The sequence below is a fragment of the Balaenoptera ricei genome, chromosome 6 (genome assembly GCF_028023285.1).
Source record: "Balaenoptera ricei isolate mBalRic1 chromosome 6, mBalRic1.hap2, whole genome shotgun sequence".
Taxonomy (NCBI): domain Eukaryota; kingdom Metazoa; phylum Chordata; class Mammalia; order Artiodactyla; family Balaenopteridae; genus Balaenoptera; species Balaenoptera ricei.
The window spans coordinates 87,220,695-87,243,226 of NC_082644.1; the positions used below are offsets into that span (position 1 = coordinate 87,220,695).

Consider the following 22,532-nt stretch of genomic DNA (forward strand, 5'->3'; position numbering starts at 1 on the left):
CGACATTCACACAAGCACACAAGAGCCACATCTTTGCAAGCTATTTAATACCCAAAAAGAAGGCCTAGGGATCTCTGTGTCAGGATTCAGAGTAAAATAATATGGCAAGAGAATTTTCATATTAAAATCAGAAAAGATACATGAAAGACTTTGAGAAGAATAGACGAGAGTCCAAACAAGTGTGCCTATTAGCAATTGTTGTATTAACTTTATTTATTCGTTCACTCATTCTTTCATACCTCATCACTTTCCAGAAGAGATTTACAGCAGCTCACAATGGGGAAAAAAAAAAAAAAATACGAGGAGGCGGGGAAAGGCAGAAAGGAAAGCAAGAGGAGAGCGTAGAATGGAACCAACAATAGTCAACTGGAGCCACCAGTGAGCACATAAGACCTGCCCAAGTGGGCCCGGCACTGCACAGGGACCCTCGCATAGACCATCACACAGTCCTAGGAGGCAAGCCCTCATTACCCGCATTTTGTAGATGAAGGAACTGAGGCTTAGCAAGGCCAAGGAACCTTCCTGAGACCACGCAGCTGACAGACAACAGAGTTGGGAATGAACCCAGGCAGTGTGGCTCCAGAGCCCACACTCTCAAATACCACACAATCCACACCATCAAAGCCAAGACTGGGGCTGGAGGCTTATGAACTTGCTACAAGGAGGGACCACGTCCAGCCCTCCTTGTTGCCACCTGGAGAAGAGGAACCTGGTGTGTTACTTCACAGAGTCCGTGAGATGCAAACTGTCCATTGCTCACAGGTTCTCACTGCTTTCAGACTAGGAAGGGGTTCTCCCCAGGCCCTCCCTAAAGAGCAGGCTGAGAAATTGTGAATTCCTCCAGACCCAGGGATGATGAACGCAGGTTGTTTCTTAGGGTGTCCCTCATGCAGGTTCAGGCATCACCCTCAGCTCAGTAAAAGTAACTCTAAGGGGATCACACAGGTAGTTCAGTGACTCAGTTGAATGGCCCGATCTGGGAATCATTTTAGAATAAATGGAAGACTCATCGATTATATGTTCTCCAAGCAATCATCCCTATATATTTTTTCTCTGAACCAAATTGAAAATAATGAGAAGTTTTTGATTCTAACAAGTGGCAGGAGGGAAGCTCCTCTGTGCGCACAGTTCAATGTTGACCCAGCTGGCAGCTGACACCCTCTTATGAACACTGAGGGGCCTGGTAGGAACCTGGGGCTGAAGTCTCAGAGGTAAGCAGAGAAGTTACCTGCCGCAGGGACAGGAATCTCCTTAGAAAATTGTTTGGGATCCACTCCAACACAGAGATATCTCAATGGTGGAGACCCCGGAGTTCTCCTCCACTTAGTGCTGTCACAAGGCTTATGGCCCAGAAGATATTTGGGGCAGGTGTAGCCACTCCCATCTCTGTCATTAAAAAACAAAGGAAATAAAACTCCCTTTGGACAACTAGCTTTGATCAATGCCACTTCTATTACCTTCTAGGATGAAATCAATTCCAAGATAACCAAAGCAAGTAGCTTGTTAAAAGGGATTGTTATTTATAAATCTGTTCAAACATGGGAAACAGGTCCTAAAAACAGTAACTTTTATTTTAGAATACTTGGCCTACAGCCCGTTCTTTCAGGCAAGTTGGATCAGCTGGTCCAATTGTCTGGGCAACTCTTGAAGACAGAAGAGCCTGTTTTCAAATCCCAGTACCACCGCCCACCAGCTGCGTGGCCTTGCGAAAGTTACTTAGTCATTCTGTTCCTCAGTTTCCTCATCTGTAAAATTAAGATAATAGAGGTCCCCACCTCACAGGGCTGCTGAAGGGATTAGATGTGTTAACTGGATAACAGAAGGGGAAACTAGGTGTTGGTGATGGGTCACAGGCTCACCAGGCTCTTTGGGGTTGGAGTCCATTTTAGGATATTAGGAAGTCACTGGTGAGCTATGAGGCGTCCCCAGGAGACACCTGAGACGACTGATTACCAATAGGCAAGTCCCCAACAGAATCTGAAAGCCCCACAGCCCCCTTTCTGTTTCTCAGCTCCTAACCTCCCAAACCACAAAGAATAAACGATGTCAGCCATGCCCAGAGCCAAAACAGGAGGGAAACGGTTACCTAAATGTCCCTTCCAAAGAGGATCAGAAGCCCAGAAAAAAGTTTAGTAGCAAGAGAATCTATAGTGCTGTCCACAGGGCAGAGACAGCACAGGATTTCTCCAGATTTATTCCATGTGCTATAATTTAACAGCCAGATGCTGTTCATAAATGAATTCGTTGAGAACAATCTGTATAAATTAATACACTTACTCCTAAAAGAGTGTCCCGCAGGGGAGCAATACTCCCCTTCCCAGCAGCTCCAGACGCAGCCCTATCCGCCCCGCCACCAATCCTCACACCACAACATCCGAAAGTGATGAGCGCTTAAGTTGAAAAGACAAAAATCACACTGTGTTAACCAAACCTACTGCATGTGTCTTGCCAATCAAATGTAATGTAAAAATTTTAAACCTTGCTGTATATCAAGTAGCATCCCTTCAGTTTCCTCATCTTTTAAATGAGGAAAATAAACACCAAGCTAGAAGGGTGTGTTATGAGAATTAAATGAGATAATACAAAGTATTGAACCATATGCACTGTCCAGATATTATAGTATTATCTACATGCCATATTATATTACATTTTATTGTATTGTACTCTGTGTGTGTGTGCACGCACGTGTGTGTGTGTGTGTGTGTGTTTTAAAACGGGCTTTTCAGAGCCATCAAATCTAGCCCTCATTTTCTGGCCACCTGAAACTACTGCCCCTTCCCCAGACTATACACGAACAGGACTCTGTGCTTTCGCTCTTCCTCTTCTCCTTCCAGCACCCTCTTACTCATCCTCCCCCCAACCCGCTTCCTGTGCAGCCCCCTGACTATAAGCTCTGTAGGTGTAGGAGCCTTGTCTGTATCATTCAGGCATTCTCTGAGGATGTAAATAATAAGGATAAATAACACCTACTGAGTGTTCCCATGTGCCAAGAGCCGTCCAAGACGTTACACACACGAGCCTCCCGTTCTGTCCTCACACCAACTCTGGGGCACACTAACATCCCCATCTTCCTCTTGTGGATGGGGAAACTGAGGCTCAGTGAGGTTGGGCAACGTGATCAAGATCACACAGCCAGTAGGTACAGGCGCCAGGTTCCAGAACCAGGCGAACTCCAGAGCCCTCACTCTGAACCACCTTGCCTGTGGCCAGCGTGGGTGACCAGTGCAGCGCTGCCTGAGTTCCCAGACAAGCTGAACATGACAGGGAGGGGCAGGCGTCCCCAAGAGCCCGATCACAGGCGCTGGCGGTCCCAGCTCCTCCTGCCAGAAGGGACATTCACAAGCTCAGAAGTACCAGAGTCTGGGTTGGAATACCCTGTTCTCCCTTCAAGACAGATCTAGGGGGCTGGAGAATTCCTGTCCTCTGTTGTACCAAAAGGGAAATATTAATTTGCTTGTTTGTAGGGGAAGATTCTTATAACACAACCCAGAATTAATAATTTATTATGGAGGTTTCTTAGCTCCGCAGGCAGAAGTTCTAAAAGTGATACAAATTGTTATTTTGATTACTTTAATAGGATTTTCCCCTCAAAGCCTAAACTCATTTGCCTGTGTAATCTGTAGCCAGGCAAACAGTGAAAACAGGGAACGCCTGGGGAGGAGAAAGTTCCCAGCAACTCCTGAGCGCAAACGTTCTACCACTGCGTCTGGTCCGTCTCTCATCCCTCCCACCCGGCATCCCCGTCTCTCCGCCTCCTCTCAAACTCCCCTCCTGTCCACCCAGCCCTGGTCCCTTTCCCACCATGACCCTGTCTCTCTGCCCTGTGGAACCTCAGCTGTGAAAAATGCTCCTTGATGATAATGATAATAACAACAACAATAATAGAAGTAACATTGACCCAGTGTCTATTATGAGCTGGACCCTCTGCTAAGCCCTTTTGACATTCACCTCATTTAATGTGTACAACCAAAATGACACAAGAACTGTTATTATCCCATGATATGAGAAAACTGAGGTTAAAGCAGTGGTAAAGCCAAATAGGTTTAAAATAGTAACTTTGCACATAAAGGAAAAAAAGCTAATGTTTGTCTAAGTGATAGGGCCCAGCGTGCTCAGGTCCAGGAATAAAGAAAGAATCACACAGACTCTGGAGGTAAACCTGCAATCACTTATTACCAGAATCTCCCCAGGCTCAAAAAAAAAAAAGTAACCTAACAGGTTGTGAAGTCACAAGCAGCTGCTTCAGAAGCCTGTGTTCTTAACCACAACACTGTACCTCCCCCAGCGGCCCCGCAGATGTGGGTCCCTGACTTCCGCCCCAGTGGAAAGCACGCCTCCCTCCTCTTGCAGCGACTTCCTAGGAGAGGCAGAGGGGTCTGCACACTCACTGTTCCCCAGCGCCAATCCCAGGCCACTGCTCCCCGACACCGTCCTGCCACACCATCTCCTCCTCAGAACCCCACCAGTGGGCCCAAGCCAGTCCCTCCACACTGTTAGTGGACTGCCTGCATCCCTCCTGACAGATGCCCCCTTCCTGGGGCCCTCCCACCGTCATCTTCACCTGCCCTTGACCTCACTGAGCACACCTTTTTGACTCCATTGGTCTTGATCTCCAACCCCCTGCCCAGTCCCATGGATGGCCACAGGTAAGACCTTATCCTGCCATCTGGAGGTCCACCTCCAAGACCTCACCCCCTAAGCCCCTTCCAAGTACAGCCTCTCATCATCTTCCTTTCACACCCTCCTCCTGAGGAGCCGGCTCCTGCCAGGAACCCGCAGAAATTACAACAGGTGGATAAAGTTATCCGCCCTTTTGGTGGACTGAAATGGAAATAACATCACCAATTCCCTTACCTCGACCCTGGAATCGGCCATATCCTCTTAAAAGCACTGACACTGAGTTGGTCTATGTGATGGTCTTCAATAAATTCATTCTGTTGTGTTTAACAGCCAAGATATCAGGAAAAGGGCAATAAATCCATCTTTTCTCCAAAATAGAAGAGAGGAAAGACAACCCCATATGTCACAGAATGCCAAAGCTCTGAGCTGGAAAGGAAACTACTGGTCATCTCTTCCAAGCCCCTCTCCGATGCCTGAAGACTTTCCTCAGCCTTCCTTCCAAGAGGCCACATTGCCCAGGCCAGACACTCCCAGTGACAGGAAACCCACAGCCAATCCACATGTGTGCAGTTCTGCCTGTTTGAAAAGTTTCCTTCGACTGAGTTGAAAGCTGCCTGTCTCTAATTTCCACTAGGTCCTGGGTCTGCCCCCTGGAGCCACAAATAAGTCTGCTTCTCCTCCATGGGAACCCCTCTGAGATAGGATTACACTCTTGTGTATCCAGTGAGTTTTCCCTTCTCCAGGCAAGTTCCACTTCCTCCACAAGTGCCTCACAAGACAGGTTTAAGGGATGGGGAAGCAGGGTGGTGTAAGTGGGGGCAGGATAAATGGTGGTTCAAAGCACAGGCCCTGGACTCTGACTGCCTGGCTTCAGGATCTGGTTCCAAATGTTTCTACCTATGGGTCTTTGGACAAGTTGCCCTCAGTTTTCTCACCTGTAAAATGGGAATAATTCCACACCACCCACTTCATAAAGCATAGAGTAAGGAGCTACATAAAGAGTTCAGCACAGTTTCCTGGCACATACTAAATGCTTAGTAAATGTTAGAGGTGTAGTCACTTCCCCAACCTGGTCACCTCCTCTGGTCATCTTCCAATTAGTCAACATCGTTCTTAAGGAGAGGCACTCACCTGGAATTCCACATCACAGGTGTGGCCTGACCAACACAGAAGAGTTCACATTCACTGGCAGCTATGTCTAAGTTCACAGACAGCTAAAACCCCTAGATTTTTCTCACCAGTGCTTCTGTTAATCTTCATGTCCACTTGCCTTGGTTTTCTGAAATTTTACTTTTATAACTAGGAGGTTATTATTTATGAAACCACTGAACCATTCCTATGCCGAGGTCTATTCACTCTTACTATAGCTAGAACTATTCACCCATACCCATACATACAAGTCTAGAAACTCTTTTATCATTAGTTAACGCTGGCTCCCTGAGACACAGATTAGGCGAGAAGTAGGAAGAGGGTCTTTCACTTCTACTTAGCATGATTCTGTATTGTTCGAATTTTTTTGCAACACATATGTGTTACTTCTGCTTTACCAAATTGGAATTTAATCTGCTGCTCTTTTTCTAACTTCTTGAGATGAATGCTAACTCATTACTCTTTTATCCTCTATTTTAGATTAATGCATTTAAAGCTATGCATTTCCCTCTAAGTACCACTTTAGCTTTATTGCACAAGTTTTTATAGGTAGTGCTGGTTTTTTGTTTTTGTTTTTGGTTGTTCAGTTCTAATATTTTGTAATTTCCATTAGGATTTCTTTTTTGACCTATGGATTTTTTCAGAAAATTGATTTTGTTTTTTAACTTTCAAACACAGAGAAGATTGGAAGCCGTAATTTGCTTTAGACTATTAATTTGTAATTTTAGTGCGCTGCGATCAAGAACATGGTCTATGATGTGGATTTGGTGTATTGCTGAGATTCGCTTTCACAACCAGCACACAGTCCATCTCTGTAAGTGTTCTTCCATGTGTTTGAAAAGCACCTGTACTCTTAAATTGTTGGCTTTCGTTTGTCTATTTGATCAAGTTTGTTAATTGTTGTGCAAAACTTACAAATGTCCTTGCCAATTTTTTGTCAGCTTGATATATCCGTTAATAAGAGGGGTATGTTTAAGTCTCCAAAAAATATTATGGGATTTTTTTCCCTTTGTTCATTGACAATTTTTGCTTTAAATATTTTGAGATTCTGTTGCTTAGTATATACAGGTTCAAGATTGCTATATCATTTTCTTCTTATCATTGAGTAATGATCCTTTTTGTCTTTGAGGATACATTGGGCCTTAATTTCATCTGAGAGTGATATTACTCTATCATATTTTATTTAGTTTTCCTATCTCCTTACTTGCAACCTTTCAGTACCATTTTGTTTTAGGTCAATTCCTATAAATGGCATATTTCTGAGTTTTGGTTATTTTTCATAACCTCTGTATTATCTAACAAATTCAGTCTTATATTTATTGGGACTACTCAAATATTTTTATTTCTACCATCTACTATCTAATTTTGTATTTTTAACTGACCATGCTTTTTCCTTGCTTCTTTCTTCCTCTCCCCTGTCTTCTCTTGGGCTCACTGAGTACTCTATATATCTCTTTGCCTCTTACGGTTCCGAAGTTATACATTCCACTACTATGCCTTTAATGATGACCCTTAATTTGCTCACCTGCATCCTTGACATACCCAAATTCACAGTTGATCAATATATCTATCCTCCACCTGAGTAATACAAGGATCTTAGAATTTTTAACTCAGAGCAGCCCATCCCCAATCTTATATATTATTATTGTCTTTTTTTAGTTTGCTTTTAAATCCCCCAAACTAGTCATTATGTTTATAGTCAATAGTTATTTAAATTATCCTTCGTTTATCAGTTATTTGGTTACCATTGCTTCTTAAATCCCATTCTTTCCTTCTGTATTTCATATCCTTCTCATAGGCAACATACAGTTGGGTCTTGTGGTTTGTTTTTTTTAATGCACTCTTTTAATGGGTACACTTAGACCATTAACATTGAAAGCAATTATTAATATAGTTGGATTAATATCTACTATGTTTGTAAATGTTTTCTATTTATTGAACTTGTTCTTTATTTCTTTTTTCCCTGCTTTTTTTCTTCTTTCTCTGGATTTAATTAAATATGTCATATGATTCCATTTTATCTTAGCACTACTTAGCACTACTGAACCATACACTCAAATATGGTTAAGAGGGTAATTTTTACATTATGTGTTTTTTATCACAATTTTAAGAAGATTTTTAAGTCAAAAAAAATAGTTTTAGTGGTTGCCCTAGAGTTTTCAGTATACATTTATAACTAATCTAAATTCACCGTCAAATAACACTGTACTTCTTAAATTGTAGTACAGTTACCTTCTAACAGAGTATTCCCAATTCCCCTTTCCTGTCCCTTGTGACATTACTGTCATTCATTTCACTTATCCATATGTAATAACCATATGGATACATTGTTACATTTTTACTTTAAACAGTTTCCTTTTAGATCAATTAAAAATAAGAAAAATCAAAGAATTTTTATCTTCATTTATTCCTTCTCTGACTCCCCTCCTTTTTATTTTTTGTAGATCTGAATTTCTGACCTATATCATTTTCCTTCTCCCTAAAAAAAATTTTTTTTAACATTTCTTGCAAGACAGGTCTGCTAGTCATGAATTCACTCCATTTCTGTTTGACAGAAAGTCTTCATTTTTCCTTCATTTTGGGGGTACAATTTTCCAAGATATAGAGTTCTAGGTTGGTGGGTTTTTCCTTTCAGTGCTTTAAATATTTCACTCCACTCTCTTCCTGTTTACATGGTTTCTGACATGAAATCCACTGTGACTCTTATCCTTGTTCTTCTTTAAGTAAGGTGTTTTTCCCCCTCCGGCTTCTTTCAAGGTTTTTCTCTGTCTTAGGTTTTCTGATGTTTGAATACAATATGTGTAGGCTTAAATATTTTGATATTTACACCTACTGCTTGGCATTTTCTGAATTTCCCACATCTGTGGTTTGATTATCTGACTTAATTTTGGAAAGTTCTTGGCCATTACTACTTCAAATATTTCTTCTTCATTCTCTCTTCTCCCTCTGATATTCCAATTATGCACATGTTATTCCACTCAAAATTATCCCATAATTCTTGGATTGTGTTCTGTTCTGGTTTTTGGTTTGTGCCTTTGCTTTTTCTTTTTCTTTTTTTCTTTTTATTGGGGTATAGTTGTTTTACAATGTTGTGTTAGTTTCTACTGTACAGTGAAGTGAATCAGCCATATGTATACATATATCTCCTCTTTTTTGGATTTCCTTCCCATTTAGGTCACCACATAGCACTACATAGAGTTCCCTGTGCTATACAGCAGGTTCTAATTAGTCATCTATTTTATACATATTAGTGTATATGTGTCAGTCCCAATCTCCCGATTCATCCCACCTCTGCCTTTGTTTTTTCATTCTTTTTTTTTCTTTTGCATTTCATTTTGGGAAGTTTCTATTGACATGTCTTCAAGTTTACTGACTCCTTACTTGACTGTGTCCAATCTATGGATGAACCCATCAAAGGCCTTCTTTATTTTTGTCACTGTAATTTTTAAAATTTCTAGCATCTTTTTAATTCTTTCTTAGTGTTTCCATCTCTCTGTTTACATTGCCAATCTGTTTTTTCATGCTGTCTACTTTTTCCAGTAGAGCCCTAAACATATCAATCATAGTTATTTTTAAATTCCCTGTCTAATAATTCTCAAATCTCTGTCATAGCTGAGTTCGGTTCTGATGCTTACTTTGTCTCTTCAGACTGTGTTTTTTTCTTGCCTAACTTTTTTTGAAAGCTGGACATGATGTACAGACAGGGTACAGAAACTGAGGTAAATAGGCCTTTAGTATGAGGTTTTATGTTAATCTGGCAGATCTCAGCTGTAACTCTCTGTATTCTCCTGTCTTTCCAGATTTTTCAGTAGCTGTCTGCCCTGCAACCTTAATTCTCTGATGGGTCGAGAATAGTTGTTGTTCAGTTTGCTCAGCTTTATTTCTTGCTGCAAATATGGGAGTGATGACTCCCAAGCTCTTTATACATCAGAGCCAAAACTGGAAGTCTCTCATATCCTTGTTACTGAAGTACATTGTTTAGCAGCTCAGCAAGAGTGTGTAAGTGGTAAACTCTCCTTTGTCTTAAAATGTTTTTATTTTCCTTCATTATTAAATGATCATTTATCTGAGGATATATCAATTGTTATTATCTCTTAACATTTGAAGATATTTTCTATTGTCTTCTGACTTCTATTGATGCTTTAAAAAGTGTCCTGTCAATCTAAAAGTTATACTTCCTCTCTGGTTGCTTTTAATTTTCTCTTTGTCTTTGATGTTCTTCAATTTTACTATAGCTTTGCCTAGATGTGCATTTATTGTTATTCAACTTGTGTGGGATTTAGTATGCTTCTTCAATCTAATGACACGTCTTGCAACAGTTCTGTTCTATAAATTCCTTAGCTGTTATTTTTTCAAATGTTGCCTCATCTCTGTTTTTTCTATTTACTTTTCCAGAGCAACTATTAGATGTATATTGGACCTTCTCATGAAATAGTGTTTTATCTCTTACCCTCTCTTTCATATTTCCCAACTCTTTAGATTTCTATACTGCATTCCTGACAAATTCCTCAGCTCTGTCTCCCAAATCACTAATTTTCTATTCAGCTGTGTCGTACCCTGTTATTTAACCCATCAATTGAATTTTTAACTTTGATGACTAAATTTTTTATTTTTAGAGAATTTATTTGGTTCTTTTCCTAATCTGCTTATTCTTTTTTCATGTTGTTTTGTTCTTTTTTAATGTTTCTAGTCCTTTTTTCATCTCTTTAGTCATTTTATTGTCCCTTTCAGATTGCCTGGTATTTTAGGTTCTTGGAGTACTAATTTTCCTGGTTATGTCTCCTGACTTGCCCTTCTGTGGTTTGCAACTTTTTAATTGTGAGCTCATCTTCAGTAGTTAACATTTACTCTGTAGGCACGTTGTACGTAATGGACTGTGAAAGTATCCAGATGAGAACTTTTCATGTGCTTCTGCTCGGCTTCTCAAGAATTTCACTGACATGAGCCCAGTTTTTATATTAATTTCTCTTCTTTGGTTTCTTGCGAGTAATATAAAGTGAGATGCAACACCTGTATGTGCCATAGTTGGATTTCAATTTGTCATAGGAAACTTTGGTTCTCCCCTGAGTCCCATACAGAATCAAGCTTCCTTGCTGCTTCCCTCAGCCTACTGTTCATTTCATGGAAAGTGTGGTCCTTCCAGGTTTCAAGTTTTTAGCAAGAGTTTCAGTTTCAACTCCCATATTACATAGGTCTAAGAGTGGATCTTCTATCTTAACACCATCATCAAAACTCCAGCCCCTGTTCACTAGGAACAATATCCAGGACCAGTACCCTGGGCCACTGGGACATTAGCTCATGCATGTAGAATTCTGGCTCTGAGCTCCTTCTAAATTTCCAGCTCCAGAGGATTTCTCTCTCTTTATTTAAACCTCAGATATATATATCTATATATAGATATATAGATATATAGATATATAGATATATATTTAGGTATTTAGATATATTTTTTTTTCATTGTTATACTTGATCCAGTATTTCTATTGTTTAAGATGGGAGGGAGTCTGCAATAGGTCAGACCTTGTTATCAGAACCAGAAATTCTATGGAGGTTTTTTTGTTTTTTGTTTTTGTAATTTACAAAATAATGTTTGCATTTTTTTAAAGAGCTTTGTGAATAACCAAATTCCTTAAGCCAAACTTGCAGTGCACTCTCAAGACAAATAAGCTGTAGGAGTGGAATTACCTATTCTGTTAGCTTTTTTGTCTTTCTTTATTGCAAGTATTGGTTAGCATTGTTTAGGGGGAAATATCTCTACCCAAAAATCAGTTTTCACATAGTACCTTTGGCTACATCTATTGCTGTTACTTAATGCCACACAGCACAGCGCAGGTGGTCAATGTCACTGACATGGCACATCTGTAAAAGTTTCTTGGATGAATGAATGAATAAATGAATGAAAGAACAACCCAGCAAGGCACAGGCAGCTCTTTGACAATTCGCTTGTAATCTTTAAACCCCACATACACAGAATTTGCCTGTCATCTAAAAGAGTGGAACAGACAGGAAGAAAAAAATGTAAACAAGTCAAAATAAAAATAAGAGATGAATTCCCAATTTGTTTTAGCTCTCACAGAATGTTAGAGCTAGAATGGATCTCAAGGATGACCCAGGCTAATCCCCCACCCCAAATGCAGAAACCATGACCCAGAGAGAAGTGACTAGCCCAAGAGCCATTATGAAAGCCCAGCGGTCCATCCCATGCTTTTACACAATGGCAACTTGCTCAGTGTTCCCTCAAACATTCCCCAGTCTTGCAAAACAGGCATGATTTTTCTTGGGCAGAAAATTGGGCATCCTCAGGCAAGATCCTCAGAGCAAAGCTGAGATCCCACACAGTCCATGTAATTTTCACCCTTGGGTCACTTTGAGATGATGACAGTAGAAGGATAAGGGACAGTATGGCTGGTATAGAGGCACCCAGTACCTCTAGAGATCTAGGAAGCAAGAATTCCAGCATAAGACCTGTCATTATCTCATTTCAAAGGCAAGATGATATCCAAGTTAAATCTCGCTTAAGCATCTCAGTGTTCAGGATTCTAGCCCCTCTCATCCTGGGAAGAACTGGGTAGAGAATTCTTACCCTTCTCCTGCCACTACCACTCTCTCTCCACCCTCCTGTAGCTCCTCTCATGGGTGCTGCCATGGACTGGAGAGAAGGTCAGCCCCAGACAGGGCAGGCAATGATTTCCAGGGATGCAGTGACATTGTCTGCACCTTGGCAATAGCCTACCAACACTCCAAGTCTCCTCACAGCAGCCAGAATAATCTTCTAATCCATATTGGATTAGATCCTGCTAGTCCCTGGATTAAAATCTTGCAGAGGCTTCTCCTTACTTTCACGATAAAACCCAAGCCCCTGGCCCTGGTCCACAAGTCCCCTCACAGCCGTCCCCCACCACCTCCCTGACTGTACCACATACCACATACCATGCTTACCCACGGGACATCTTTTGGTTACTTTCCAGCCTCAGGTCTTCATTCAGGCTGTTCCTTCTGCCTGGGACACTGTTCCCACCACCCTTCCCTATCTTGAGCTCAGAGGCGCCATCCTCAGATAGACATTCCTGACCTCCCATCTAAATGAGGTCCCACTCTTCACTCTCAGCACACCCTGATCTGTCTCTTCACAGCACCCATCATGTTCTGTAATTACTGGTAATGATATACTGTTTTTACTGGCATAATTCTTTTGCTAAAATCTGTCTCCAGGACTTCCCTGGTGGCGCAGTGGTTAAGAATCTGCCTGCCAATGCAGGGACACAGGTTCGAGCCCTGGTCCGGGAAGATCCCACATGCCACGGAGCAACTAAGCCTGTGTGCCACAACTACTGAGCCCGTGAGCCACAACTACTGAGCCCATGTGCCACAACTACTGAAGCCCGTGCACCTAGAGCCCGTGCTCTGCAACAAGAGAAGCCACTGCAATGAGAAGCCCACGCACCTCAAGGAAGAGTAGCCTCCGCTCACCGCAACTAGAGAAAGCCCACATGGAACAACGAAGACCCAATGCAGCCAATAAATAAATAAATAAATAAGTTTATTAAAAAAAAAAATTTGTCTCCATTGCTATTGGGTAAATTCTAGGAACCACATCTTTGTTGCTGCTGTGTCCCCAGCACTTAGCACAGCACTTGGCACAGAGCAGGTACTCCATAATTGAGTGATTTCATTCACTCCATTGAATGAAATCAATCACTCAGATGTCTATACCTGCAGGGGTCAGGGAGCTGACTCCAGAGAACTGTCTACACCCACAAAAGGCAGGAAGCAGGGAATGTGGCAGTCTTACTAGCTACATCATTTGGGGCATGTTACTTTAATCTCTCTCTGCCTCAGTTTCCTCATCTGCCACATGAAGATTATACTGCATATACTCTACCTCATAGGGTCGCTGGGAGCAAGAGTGCTATGTGAAAGGTTATTGGAGTTTTTCAATTAGTAATTCCTCTACCTTCAATTATGCCTCACACTCTGCCAGCCCCCCTGCAGGCAGTGGCACCTGCTGGCAGGACACCGTCTGTTTAATCCTCCGCTCCACTCCCTACCCCCGACGGGTCTGGCCATGAACTCCTGGGCAGAGGATGCCGGTACTGTGTGTGGGCGGTGAGGCTGGCACCAGCCACTGCTATCCAGGCTTCTGGCCCTGGTGTCTTCACCAGAAACCCCAGCCCTGCTCTGTGCACTGGCAGAGCTGGACTCATCATTGGCCTCCCAAGACCTTGCAGTCTCCAGCCCTTCACTGCTCAGAGCCATGGCCCCTGTGACCCAGGCCTCTCTGCCTACCCTAGTGAGGATCCCTGAGGGGAAACCGCCCTTCAGTGTCCCTGTCATGCTGCAGCATGAAAGGTCTTCTCCTTTTGTTGCCTCCCCTACCCCTTCCCCTCTTCCCAGTGGACCTTCTCACTCTTCTTACCTTAGAATCATTCTTTCAGGTTGGAAGGACCTTGACTTTTAGCTAATCAAGCCCTCCGTGGATTCTTTTTTTTTTTAAATTGGGGTATAGTTGATTTACAATGTTGTTTTAGTTTCATGTGTACAGCAAAGTGATTCAGTTATACATATACTTATAACCACTCTTTTTTAGATTCTTTCCCATATAGGTCATTACAGAGTATTGAGTAGAGTTCCCTGTGCTATACAGTAGGTCCTTATTAGTTATCTATTTTACATATTGTAGTGTGTATATATCCATCCCAATCTCCCAACTCTGTGGATTCTTAAACTTTTAATACAGCATATATGAAAAAGGATAGATTCTCCTTATATGCCTCCAGTGACGGGAAGCTCACTACTTCCCAAGGAAGCCCACTCCACTGTGAGAAAGCTTGGGCTATTAGAAAGTTCTCTTAGCTTGTTTCCTTCCTTGCTCACACCCCCAAGTCTTCCCTTCTTCAGACCAAACAGCCCTAATTTCTCCAGTCATCCCTCCTAGGTAAGACTTTTAATCACCTCTTCCGAGCAAACTCTATTTTGTCTGCAGTGGAGGAGCCTGGCCCTGAGCACAGCCCTACGAGGGGAGGGGCAGAGTGAGAGGAGCACAGCTAGCTCAGAGTAGAAGGGGACAGTCACTGCCCCGACTTTGGTTCATACCTCCAGAGACTATATTGGTTTGCGGGCAGACCCAGCACTTCCTAATTCATGCATAGCTCCCAGGGTGAGCAGACTGGACCCTCAGGGTGTATCTCTAGGACACTGCCCACCCGGAAGAATCGGTGGGCAGCCTAATTGTGCTGCCACTGGGGGTAACCCAGTGGCTACCAGCCTGGACTCTGGACCTGGCTTCCGACTTGGCTCCACACTTACTGTGCCCTGTGGCTGAGTCATTGCACTGATCTCACCAAGCCTCAGCCGTCCTGTCTGCACAGTGGGGGTAATAGGAGCTCTGTGACTTTGTAATGAGATGGGGCTACAAGCGTTCTCCTCAGAACAGAGCCAGGCCCATGGTCAGAAATGAATACACAGTTGCTACAACAATTACTACAGTAATGATTAGAACCCGGTGCATTTATGAACTCAGACAAGAGGTAAGTCAGTGCAGGCTAAGTGGGTCAATGAAGGCCTCCCAGGGCAGGCAGGACTCCTGCTGGGGCTGGACTGCATAGATTTAGAAACAGACTGAAAGGATGTTCCATTCGGAGAAACTGTGAGCAGGAGTTTGGAGTGAGAACAACAACATCAAGAAAGTAATAATAACTGCAGTCCCTGCCACCCTGCATGCTCAGAGCCATCCCTGGGGTTCCCGTGCCCGCGCATACGCACAGGCACGCACACACACACATGCACACGCCAGCCCATCGTCTGTGGCCCCCTCGGACAGGAGGAGCCCAGCCCATGAGGAGCAGTGAGGGGTTAGGCCCGGCTTCAGCCGGAGCCTCTTGTAGGCAAGCAGAGGGCTGTGGGAGTGGTGAAGGGTCACGCTGAAGACGAAGAGCTGGGATTGAGGTTGTGAGCAGTGGGAAGCCACGAGGGGCTAGTATGCGAGGATGAGCTTCAGGAAGAGAAAGCCAACAGTGCAGCAGGGACAGGACAAGAGGCAGGAGCCCCACTGAAGGTTGTTTCCAGGAGAGCAGACTAGTCCAGGCTACAGACTCGGGGCCCTTCAGGGCACACTGCCCCCAAAGCAAAGCCAAACCTCCTCACCTCCACCTTCCAGCACTCTGGGGTTTAGGGCCCTCCTGCTTCTCCAGCCCCGTTGTCTCTGACTTTCTTTCACTCAGCCCATATTCCAACCACCTAGACCGGCCTGCAGTTCCCTGCCGCACTTGCACTCCTCCATGCCTTCATCCGTGCCGTTCCTTCTGCCTAGAATGCCCTCTCCAACCAACTCTACCTTCTCCACAGAGCTGGATTCTGCCCATCCCTCAAGGCACAGCATGAATGACACCTCCTCCAGGAAGCCTTCCCCCATTCTTAGCCTGGCACACCTGTCTCCTCGCTCCCTTCTCTCCCCACCCTCTCTCCTGGAGCTCCCTGAAGAAAGAAAGCATGCCCACCACCACCTCATCGTTTTCTCCACAGTCCCCAGCCCTTTTTCTGACTCAGGGAGGGTTCAAGCCATCTCTGATGACCAAGCTCAGTCATGCTCAGAAACACAAACCAGCCCCTCCCCAGGAGGAGGACGCCCACAAGAGTAGGCAATGCTCAGTCCCAGGCCCACCAGCCTGGAGAAATGCCACCGTTCAGAGGGCAAAGCAGCTTATGAGAGCAGGAGGCATTTCTGGTGACTTCTCTGTTAGACAAGGGACAGGACTTCTCCCGGTTTAACCTTCCATGACCTTTGAACTTCCTGAGAGGTCAGCAGCACGTCCCCCTTCCCCAGCTGTCTTTCTGTCTCTGGCCCGATGGGAGGGAGGGCCCTGGGCCTGTTCCATTTTGCGCCCGTATTGATCTGTTGGCAGCAATGGGCTGGATAATTAGCCAGGAATTAGGGTTTCTATTACAGCCAGGAGGCTGCTCCAGCTGATTTATCACCTGAATAATTTACTGTGATTGAAAGGAAATTAAAATGAACTCCATTTGACAACTGTGAGCTTTTATGGGCTTTAGTGAAGGCTCAAAAGCCAGATTAATAGCCTAGTGTTGGTTAATAGTCTGCCGAGAGTAAATACGGCAGGCTGTGCTTGGTGGCGGCCTTCCTGGTGGCCAGAGGAGGGACCAGCTCCCGCCAGGAGCTCAGCACCCACCACAGCGTCAATGCAACTTTTACTGAAACAGACGCCACTGTTCGAAACACACGCACACGTACCACCCACCATTGTTTCCTTTTTTTTTTTCTCTTCTTCTCCAGGTGATTTTTACTCACTCCACGTGTAGGGAAAACAGAATTGCTTTTTCAATAACTATTTTGAAAAGGAAGTGTTTCATTGCCCCAGGAGTGTGTATATATTAACCCCTTCCACCCAGGGACAAGGGTTTACTAAGTTCCCTCATAAAAGGGAGAAGCCTGGGACTTCTCTGGTGGCGCAGTGGTTAAGAATCCACCTGCCAATGCAGGGGACATGGGTTCAAGCCCTGGTCCGGGAAGATCCCACATGCCGCGGAGCAACTAAGCCCGTGCGCCACAACTACTGAGCCTGTGCTCTAGAGCCCGCGAGCCACAACTACTGAGCCTGCGTGTCACAACTACTGAAGTCCATGAGCCTAGAGCCCGTGCGCCACAACAAGAGAAGCCACCGAAGTGAGAAGCCCGCACACAGCAACGAAGAGTAGCCCCCGCTCGCCACAACTAGAAAAAGCCCGAGCACAGCAATGAAGACCCAACGTAGCCAATGAATAAATAAATTTATTTAAAAAAGGGAGAAGCCTGGGCCCACCCACCCAGGGCAGATCTTCCAGGAAAAGCAGCCAGGTGAGGGCAGGCTCTGAGATCGTGGAAGTGACAGGCGGGACTCCAGCCTGGCCCTGAAGAGGAATGTTCTTCCCTTGGGCAGTTAGGGGTGGGTGATTAAGGAGGATTTGACCACCCAAGCCTATGGCAAGAATCTGAGGGTTCTACAATGACCAGCAGACTCTAGCTGCAAAAGGCCAGTTCTGAAAACCAGCCAGTCAGAAAACTGGCCCCTAGAATTGTTTGGGGACATGGAGGCCCATGTAACCATCTTGCACAAGATGGACAAAAGATCTTGAGGTCAGATTCCAGCTCTGCATCCTCGACAAGTTCCCTTTGGGCCTGAAAATGGGGTGAACAGTCTGGAAAAAAATGTTCCAGTCGCAAAATGGAGCTCACAAATCTTGCTTAACCTGTGTAGCAGGCAGTTACACAGAGAGTCCGATGAGAGGATGGATGTGAAAGACCTTAGATGACTGTAGAGGATCACACATAGGTGAGGAGGATCACTGCCGCTATTGTTAGGCTATTGCTGTGCTGTTGTTGTCACCATCACAATTACTACTGTCCCAGATATGGCAACGGAGGTCCAGAGAAAAAGTGACTTGCCCAGCCGGGCAGAAGCCAGTCTCAAGTCAAACTCCCCCATCTCCAAGGCCGGCACACGATCTTTCTTCCCCACAGACTGCCACTAGACCGTGGAGACCAGATGCTCACAAACGGAAGAGGGGTCAGTATCAGCAGACAGAGCTCTGGGCCCCTTCCTGGCACCGCCACCACACACTCTGGGCTCACAAGGCAAGGTCGCCAGCGGGCACGAGGGGCTCAAGGAACCCGTACCCTTGACGCATCCCTTACCAGCCTGTGGCCCCTTGCTCGGCCGACATTTGTCCAAAGTGACTGGGAGTGGGGAGCAAGGGTATGTCATTCATAGTCCAGTGCCTGCGTGTGTGCCCGGCAGCCCCGTGGCCTCACCTCCCGTCTCTCCTCATTACGCCCCATTACGGGGAGGTGAAGCAGATTAACCAGAAAGCACTGAGTCAGTCATTATCCTATCGGCAGGCCCTGCCTCAGAACCCACACGGTCAGACAGGCCCTCAGCGTGTCCACGTCATTCTGAAGGACACTGCATGGCCAGACTGCTAGAAACAGAGTTTGTGATTCAGGTCTCCTCCCCTGAGGCCCACCTCTACATGGGCCTAATGACCTGTCCCCTAATGTCGCCTCCTCCATGACTTCCTCCCTGTGCTCCCAGCAGAGGCAACATCTCCATTCATCAGGGTCCATAGAACCTTCTCCCTCACCTAGGAGGTTATGAGTCCATGTCACACTGCCCCTGTGCGGCTGGAGGCTGAGCTGATGCCTGATTCATCCCGCCCTCCCTGCCCTGGGTGCCGGCACTGTGCCAGGCTCACAGCCAGCATGTAAGAAATACGCTGGATAAATGAGCATCTGAGCGCCTGAGCAAGTGAGTGAATGGATACCTGGATGAACTCCTGTCACATACGAAGCCCTATAGTCTGCCCAGGCTTCCAGGGCATTCCATGCTGGATGAACTATGATTAGGCTCTGAGTTTCCATGAGAATCACATGAAACACAGGGAAACACAATCCCTAACACCTAATGTGTTAATTCACCTAATGAATTAAGTAAATAAGGGCTTAATAGAAATGCCAGAGGTTTTGTGCAGAGGTATTGCCCTCACTTGCTGGGTGACCTCAGACAAACCCTATCCTTTCTCTGGGCCTCTAGAAAATGAGGGGGTTGATAGCTTGCTTCTTTAGTCCCTGCTGGCTCTAAAATTCTGTAATATTGTCAAAGGTTTGCAGGTAATTTTTCTCCCAGATTCTGGAGGGAAATGTAGGCCTCATCCAAGGAAGGTTCCGGGTTGAGTTTCTTTTCTTTCTCCTCCTGGGTCAGATGGAATGTGGCTTCGGCCATCTCTCCGAAGGGCTCTGAGTGGGAGAGGCTGCCTGTGATGGAAACAGACTCCCTGAAGCCCAGGAACTAGAGCGTGTGAGATCAGCTCTTACCAGCACACACGACTATGTCATTCCCAGAGGAGGTGTCACTCGACTTGCAGGAGAAAGACTGAAATCCTGAGCACAGTCTACGAGACCAGGCCCAGCTCCCCAGAGTCTCCTCCCACCCTCCCCAGCCCACTCCCTGAAGCCCAGCCACACTTTCTTTCCATTCCTCACTCCTGCCACACTGCCCCTGACCTCAGGGTCTTTGCACTCGCTATTCCCTCTGCCAGGCACGTTCTCCCCACCACATCCCTTCGGGGCTCAGCATAAGCCATTGTGGCCTCCAGGCTGGCTCAGCATCTGCTTTATCCCTTTAGAGCACCTCAGACATCCCCTCCTCAGCGCCTAGTGCATCTGTAATCCGTGACCCTTTGAGTAATCCTTCTTTACTGTGATTCTTCTACACATCTGTAGGCTCCCTGAGGGCAGATCCAAGCCTGTCTTGTTCACTCATGTACCTAGTGACTGGCTCCATGCCTTGCACATAATAAACACTCATCAGTGTTTGTTAAGTGAATACATGACTTGCTGGGTGGCCTTAGGCAAGTCTCTTTGCCTCTCTGGGCAAAGAGTTTCAGTTTCCCCGTCTGAAAACAAAGTAGCTAGATGGTCTGTGAGAGCCCTCATAGGAACTGCACAGAGACAGCCAGACTATCATAGGATGGTGGTCCCTGAGGCCTTGCTCACTCCTCCCCGTCCAAGGTCCCCTCCAGCACCTATTCTCTCCACAGGAGCCTGTGTTGCAGCCTATACTGTTTTGAGTGGCTCTTTGGGAAAACTTCAGAAGCATCACCTAATCAGCCTGTAGAGGAAGCTCAGCAGGCCAGTCCTCCCCACGAGGACCAGCCAGCAAGTGCTGGGGAAAGTTACTACTCACAGGCCTCTGTGACTCACCCACCAGGTGGGAGCTCTCAGCAGGCAGGAGCCAAGTCTGAGCCACCCGTGCCTGCGAGGTATAAGCCCAAAGCCTGTCACAGACGGGGCACCAGGAAACAGTCTCCTGAATCGAATCTGGTACTGGGGGGACCTTATCCAGGCCCCAAGAGCCTCTCACTGGGCAGAGCCTTTCTGATGCCATCTCTGCAGCCACAGGCAGTGACTGCTTCTCGGCCCAGGTTAGAGCAGGGAGCTGCTCAGCAAGGGATCATCCTGCTTCCTTCCCTCTCTTGCAAATGACCCAGCTGCGAGTTTGTCCAATGAGACACTTCCTTATTTCCAGACTCTTGGATTCAGTTCTAAAAGCATGACAGGACAACGTGACGAGAAGGCTGACAGTAGGGGACACACCAGTGTCATCATAACCTGGTTTATGGCGATACGGTGCTTACGTATTTCCACCTGCACCCTGACTGACAGGATAATGACCCAAGACCACCTCAAGTGGCCCAGAAGATCATTACACCACCCTGTGCAAAGAGCCCTGGGAAAAGACACCACCCCTCAGCAATGGCAGAGCAGCCAGACACGGCAAAACCCCCCGCCGGCCAGAGAGAGGAGGCACCAGGGCAAGCAATTGCAGATGCCCCAGACACATCCTCCAGACCTTGTGGGATGCTGCCACTGGCCACGTTTGGCGGAGAACGAGAAGCCCGGCTCTGAGTAGAAGCTGGCACTCTCACCCACTCCCCACTGAATGTCTTTGGGTGGGTCACCCAGGCCTGCGTGCAGGTGGCAGGTGTGGAGGCAGCGAGTCGGGGGCATACCTGCTCGGGCTTGATGGGCTCTGCGGTGGTGAAGATGTCCGAGTAGTGCTGCCTCTCAAACACGCGGTCCAGCACCTCCAGCTGCTGCTGCGTGAACAGGTCTCCCCGCATCTGCTTCCGGAGGAAATCTCTGCCCGGCAGTGAGTGACCGTTCGGCACAGGAGACTCCTGAATACCTTTGATGAGCATGAGAGAGGAGGGGTGAGTGCAGGTCACGCAAGCTGCTGGGGAAGACATGTCAGACCCTGGATTGGGAAGAGGGCCTGAGAGACCCAAGAGCCCAGCTCCTCCCTTGATGAGAGAGGAAACAGACAGGGGTTCAGACAGGGGGGTCTTTGGCCAAGGTTGCCCTGCTGGTTAGGCCAGAGCCAGCTTCCCACAGTCACAGGCCAGGCCCTGCATGAAGCATGCGTCATTGTATCTAATCCTCACAATGAACCCTATGTAGATGGCATTATTTCCCCCATTTTGCAGATAAGAAAATTGAGGCCTAGAGAGATTAACTGATTTGCCTGAGGACTGGAGATCGGGTTGACTCAGAGGCTTAACCACCAGGTGCCACCACCTCTCCTGCTCTGAAGATCCCCTTGGAGGTATAGTTTTTTCCCAGAGCTGACGCCCTTCCCCGGAACAACTGCCACCACATCATGTGACCAGCCAACAAAACACTGTGTTAGGAAGGCTGTAAGGAAACAGATGCTCTCACACAATTCTGATGGGAGTCTACTGATCACACACCTGTGATGGACAATTTGATAAAATCTATCAAGATCACAAATGCAAGTTCCCTTTGACAGAGCAATTGTACCTCTGGGAAATTGTTTTATAGTTAGACTTACACATATGGGAAGTAATATATATGCAAGGTTCTAGTAGCAAAAGACTGGAAACAACCCAAGAGTTTATTTGTAGGAGCTGGTTAAATAAGTTATGGTATGCTTACACAGTAGAATACTGTATGGCAACAAAAAGGAAAGAGGATTCCATCTGTGAATTGATATGGAAAGATCTTCAAGATTCATCGTTAAATGAAAAATAAATAAACAAGATGCAGCACAGCATGTATAATATACAACGTGTTGGGCTTCCCTGGTGGCGCAGTGGTTAAGAATCCGCCTGTCAATGCAGGGGACATGGGTTCGAGCCCTGATCCCGGAAGATCCTACATGCCACGGAGCAACAAAGCTCATGTGCCACAACTA

At 45.8% G+C, this 22,532-nt stretch overlaps 1 protein-coding gene across 1 annotated transcript in view; it reads right to left on the reverse strand.

Moving 5' to 3' along the window:
* Positions 1 to 22,532, reverse strand: part of PAX5 (paired box 5) — a 176,340-nt gene that overhangs the window by 98,018 nt on the left and 55,790 nt on the right. The window contains exon 6 of the mRNA XM_059926497.1: positions 21,331 to 21,506. Within this exon, the coding sequence (XP_059782480.1) occupies positions 21,331 to 21,506 (176 nt within the window). The remainder of the gene's footprint in view (positions 1 to 21,330; positions 21,507 to 22,532) is intronic.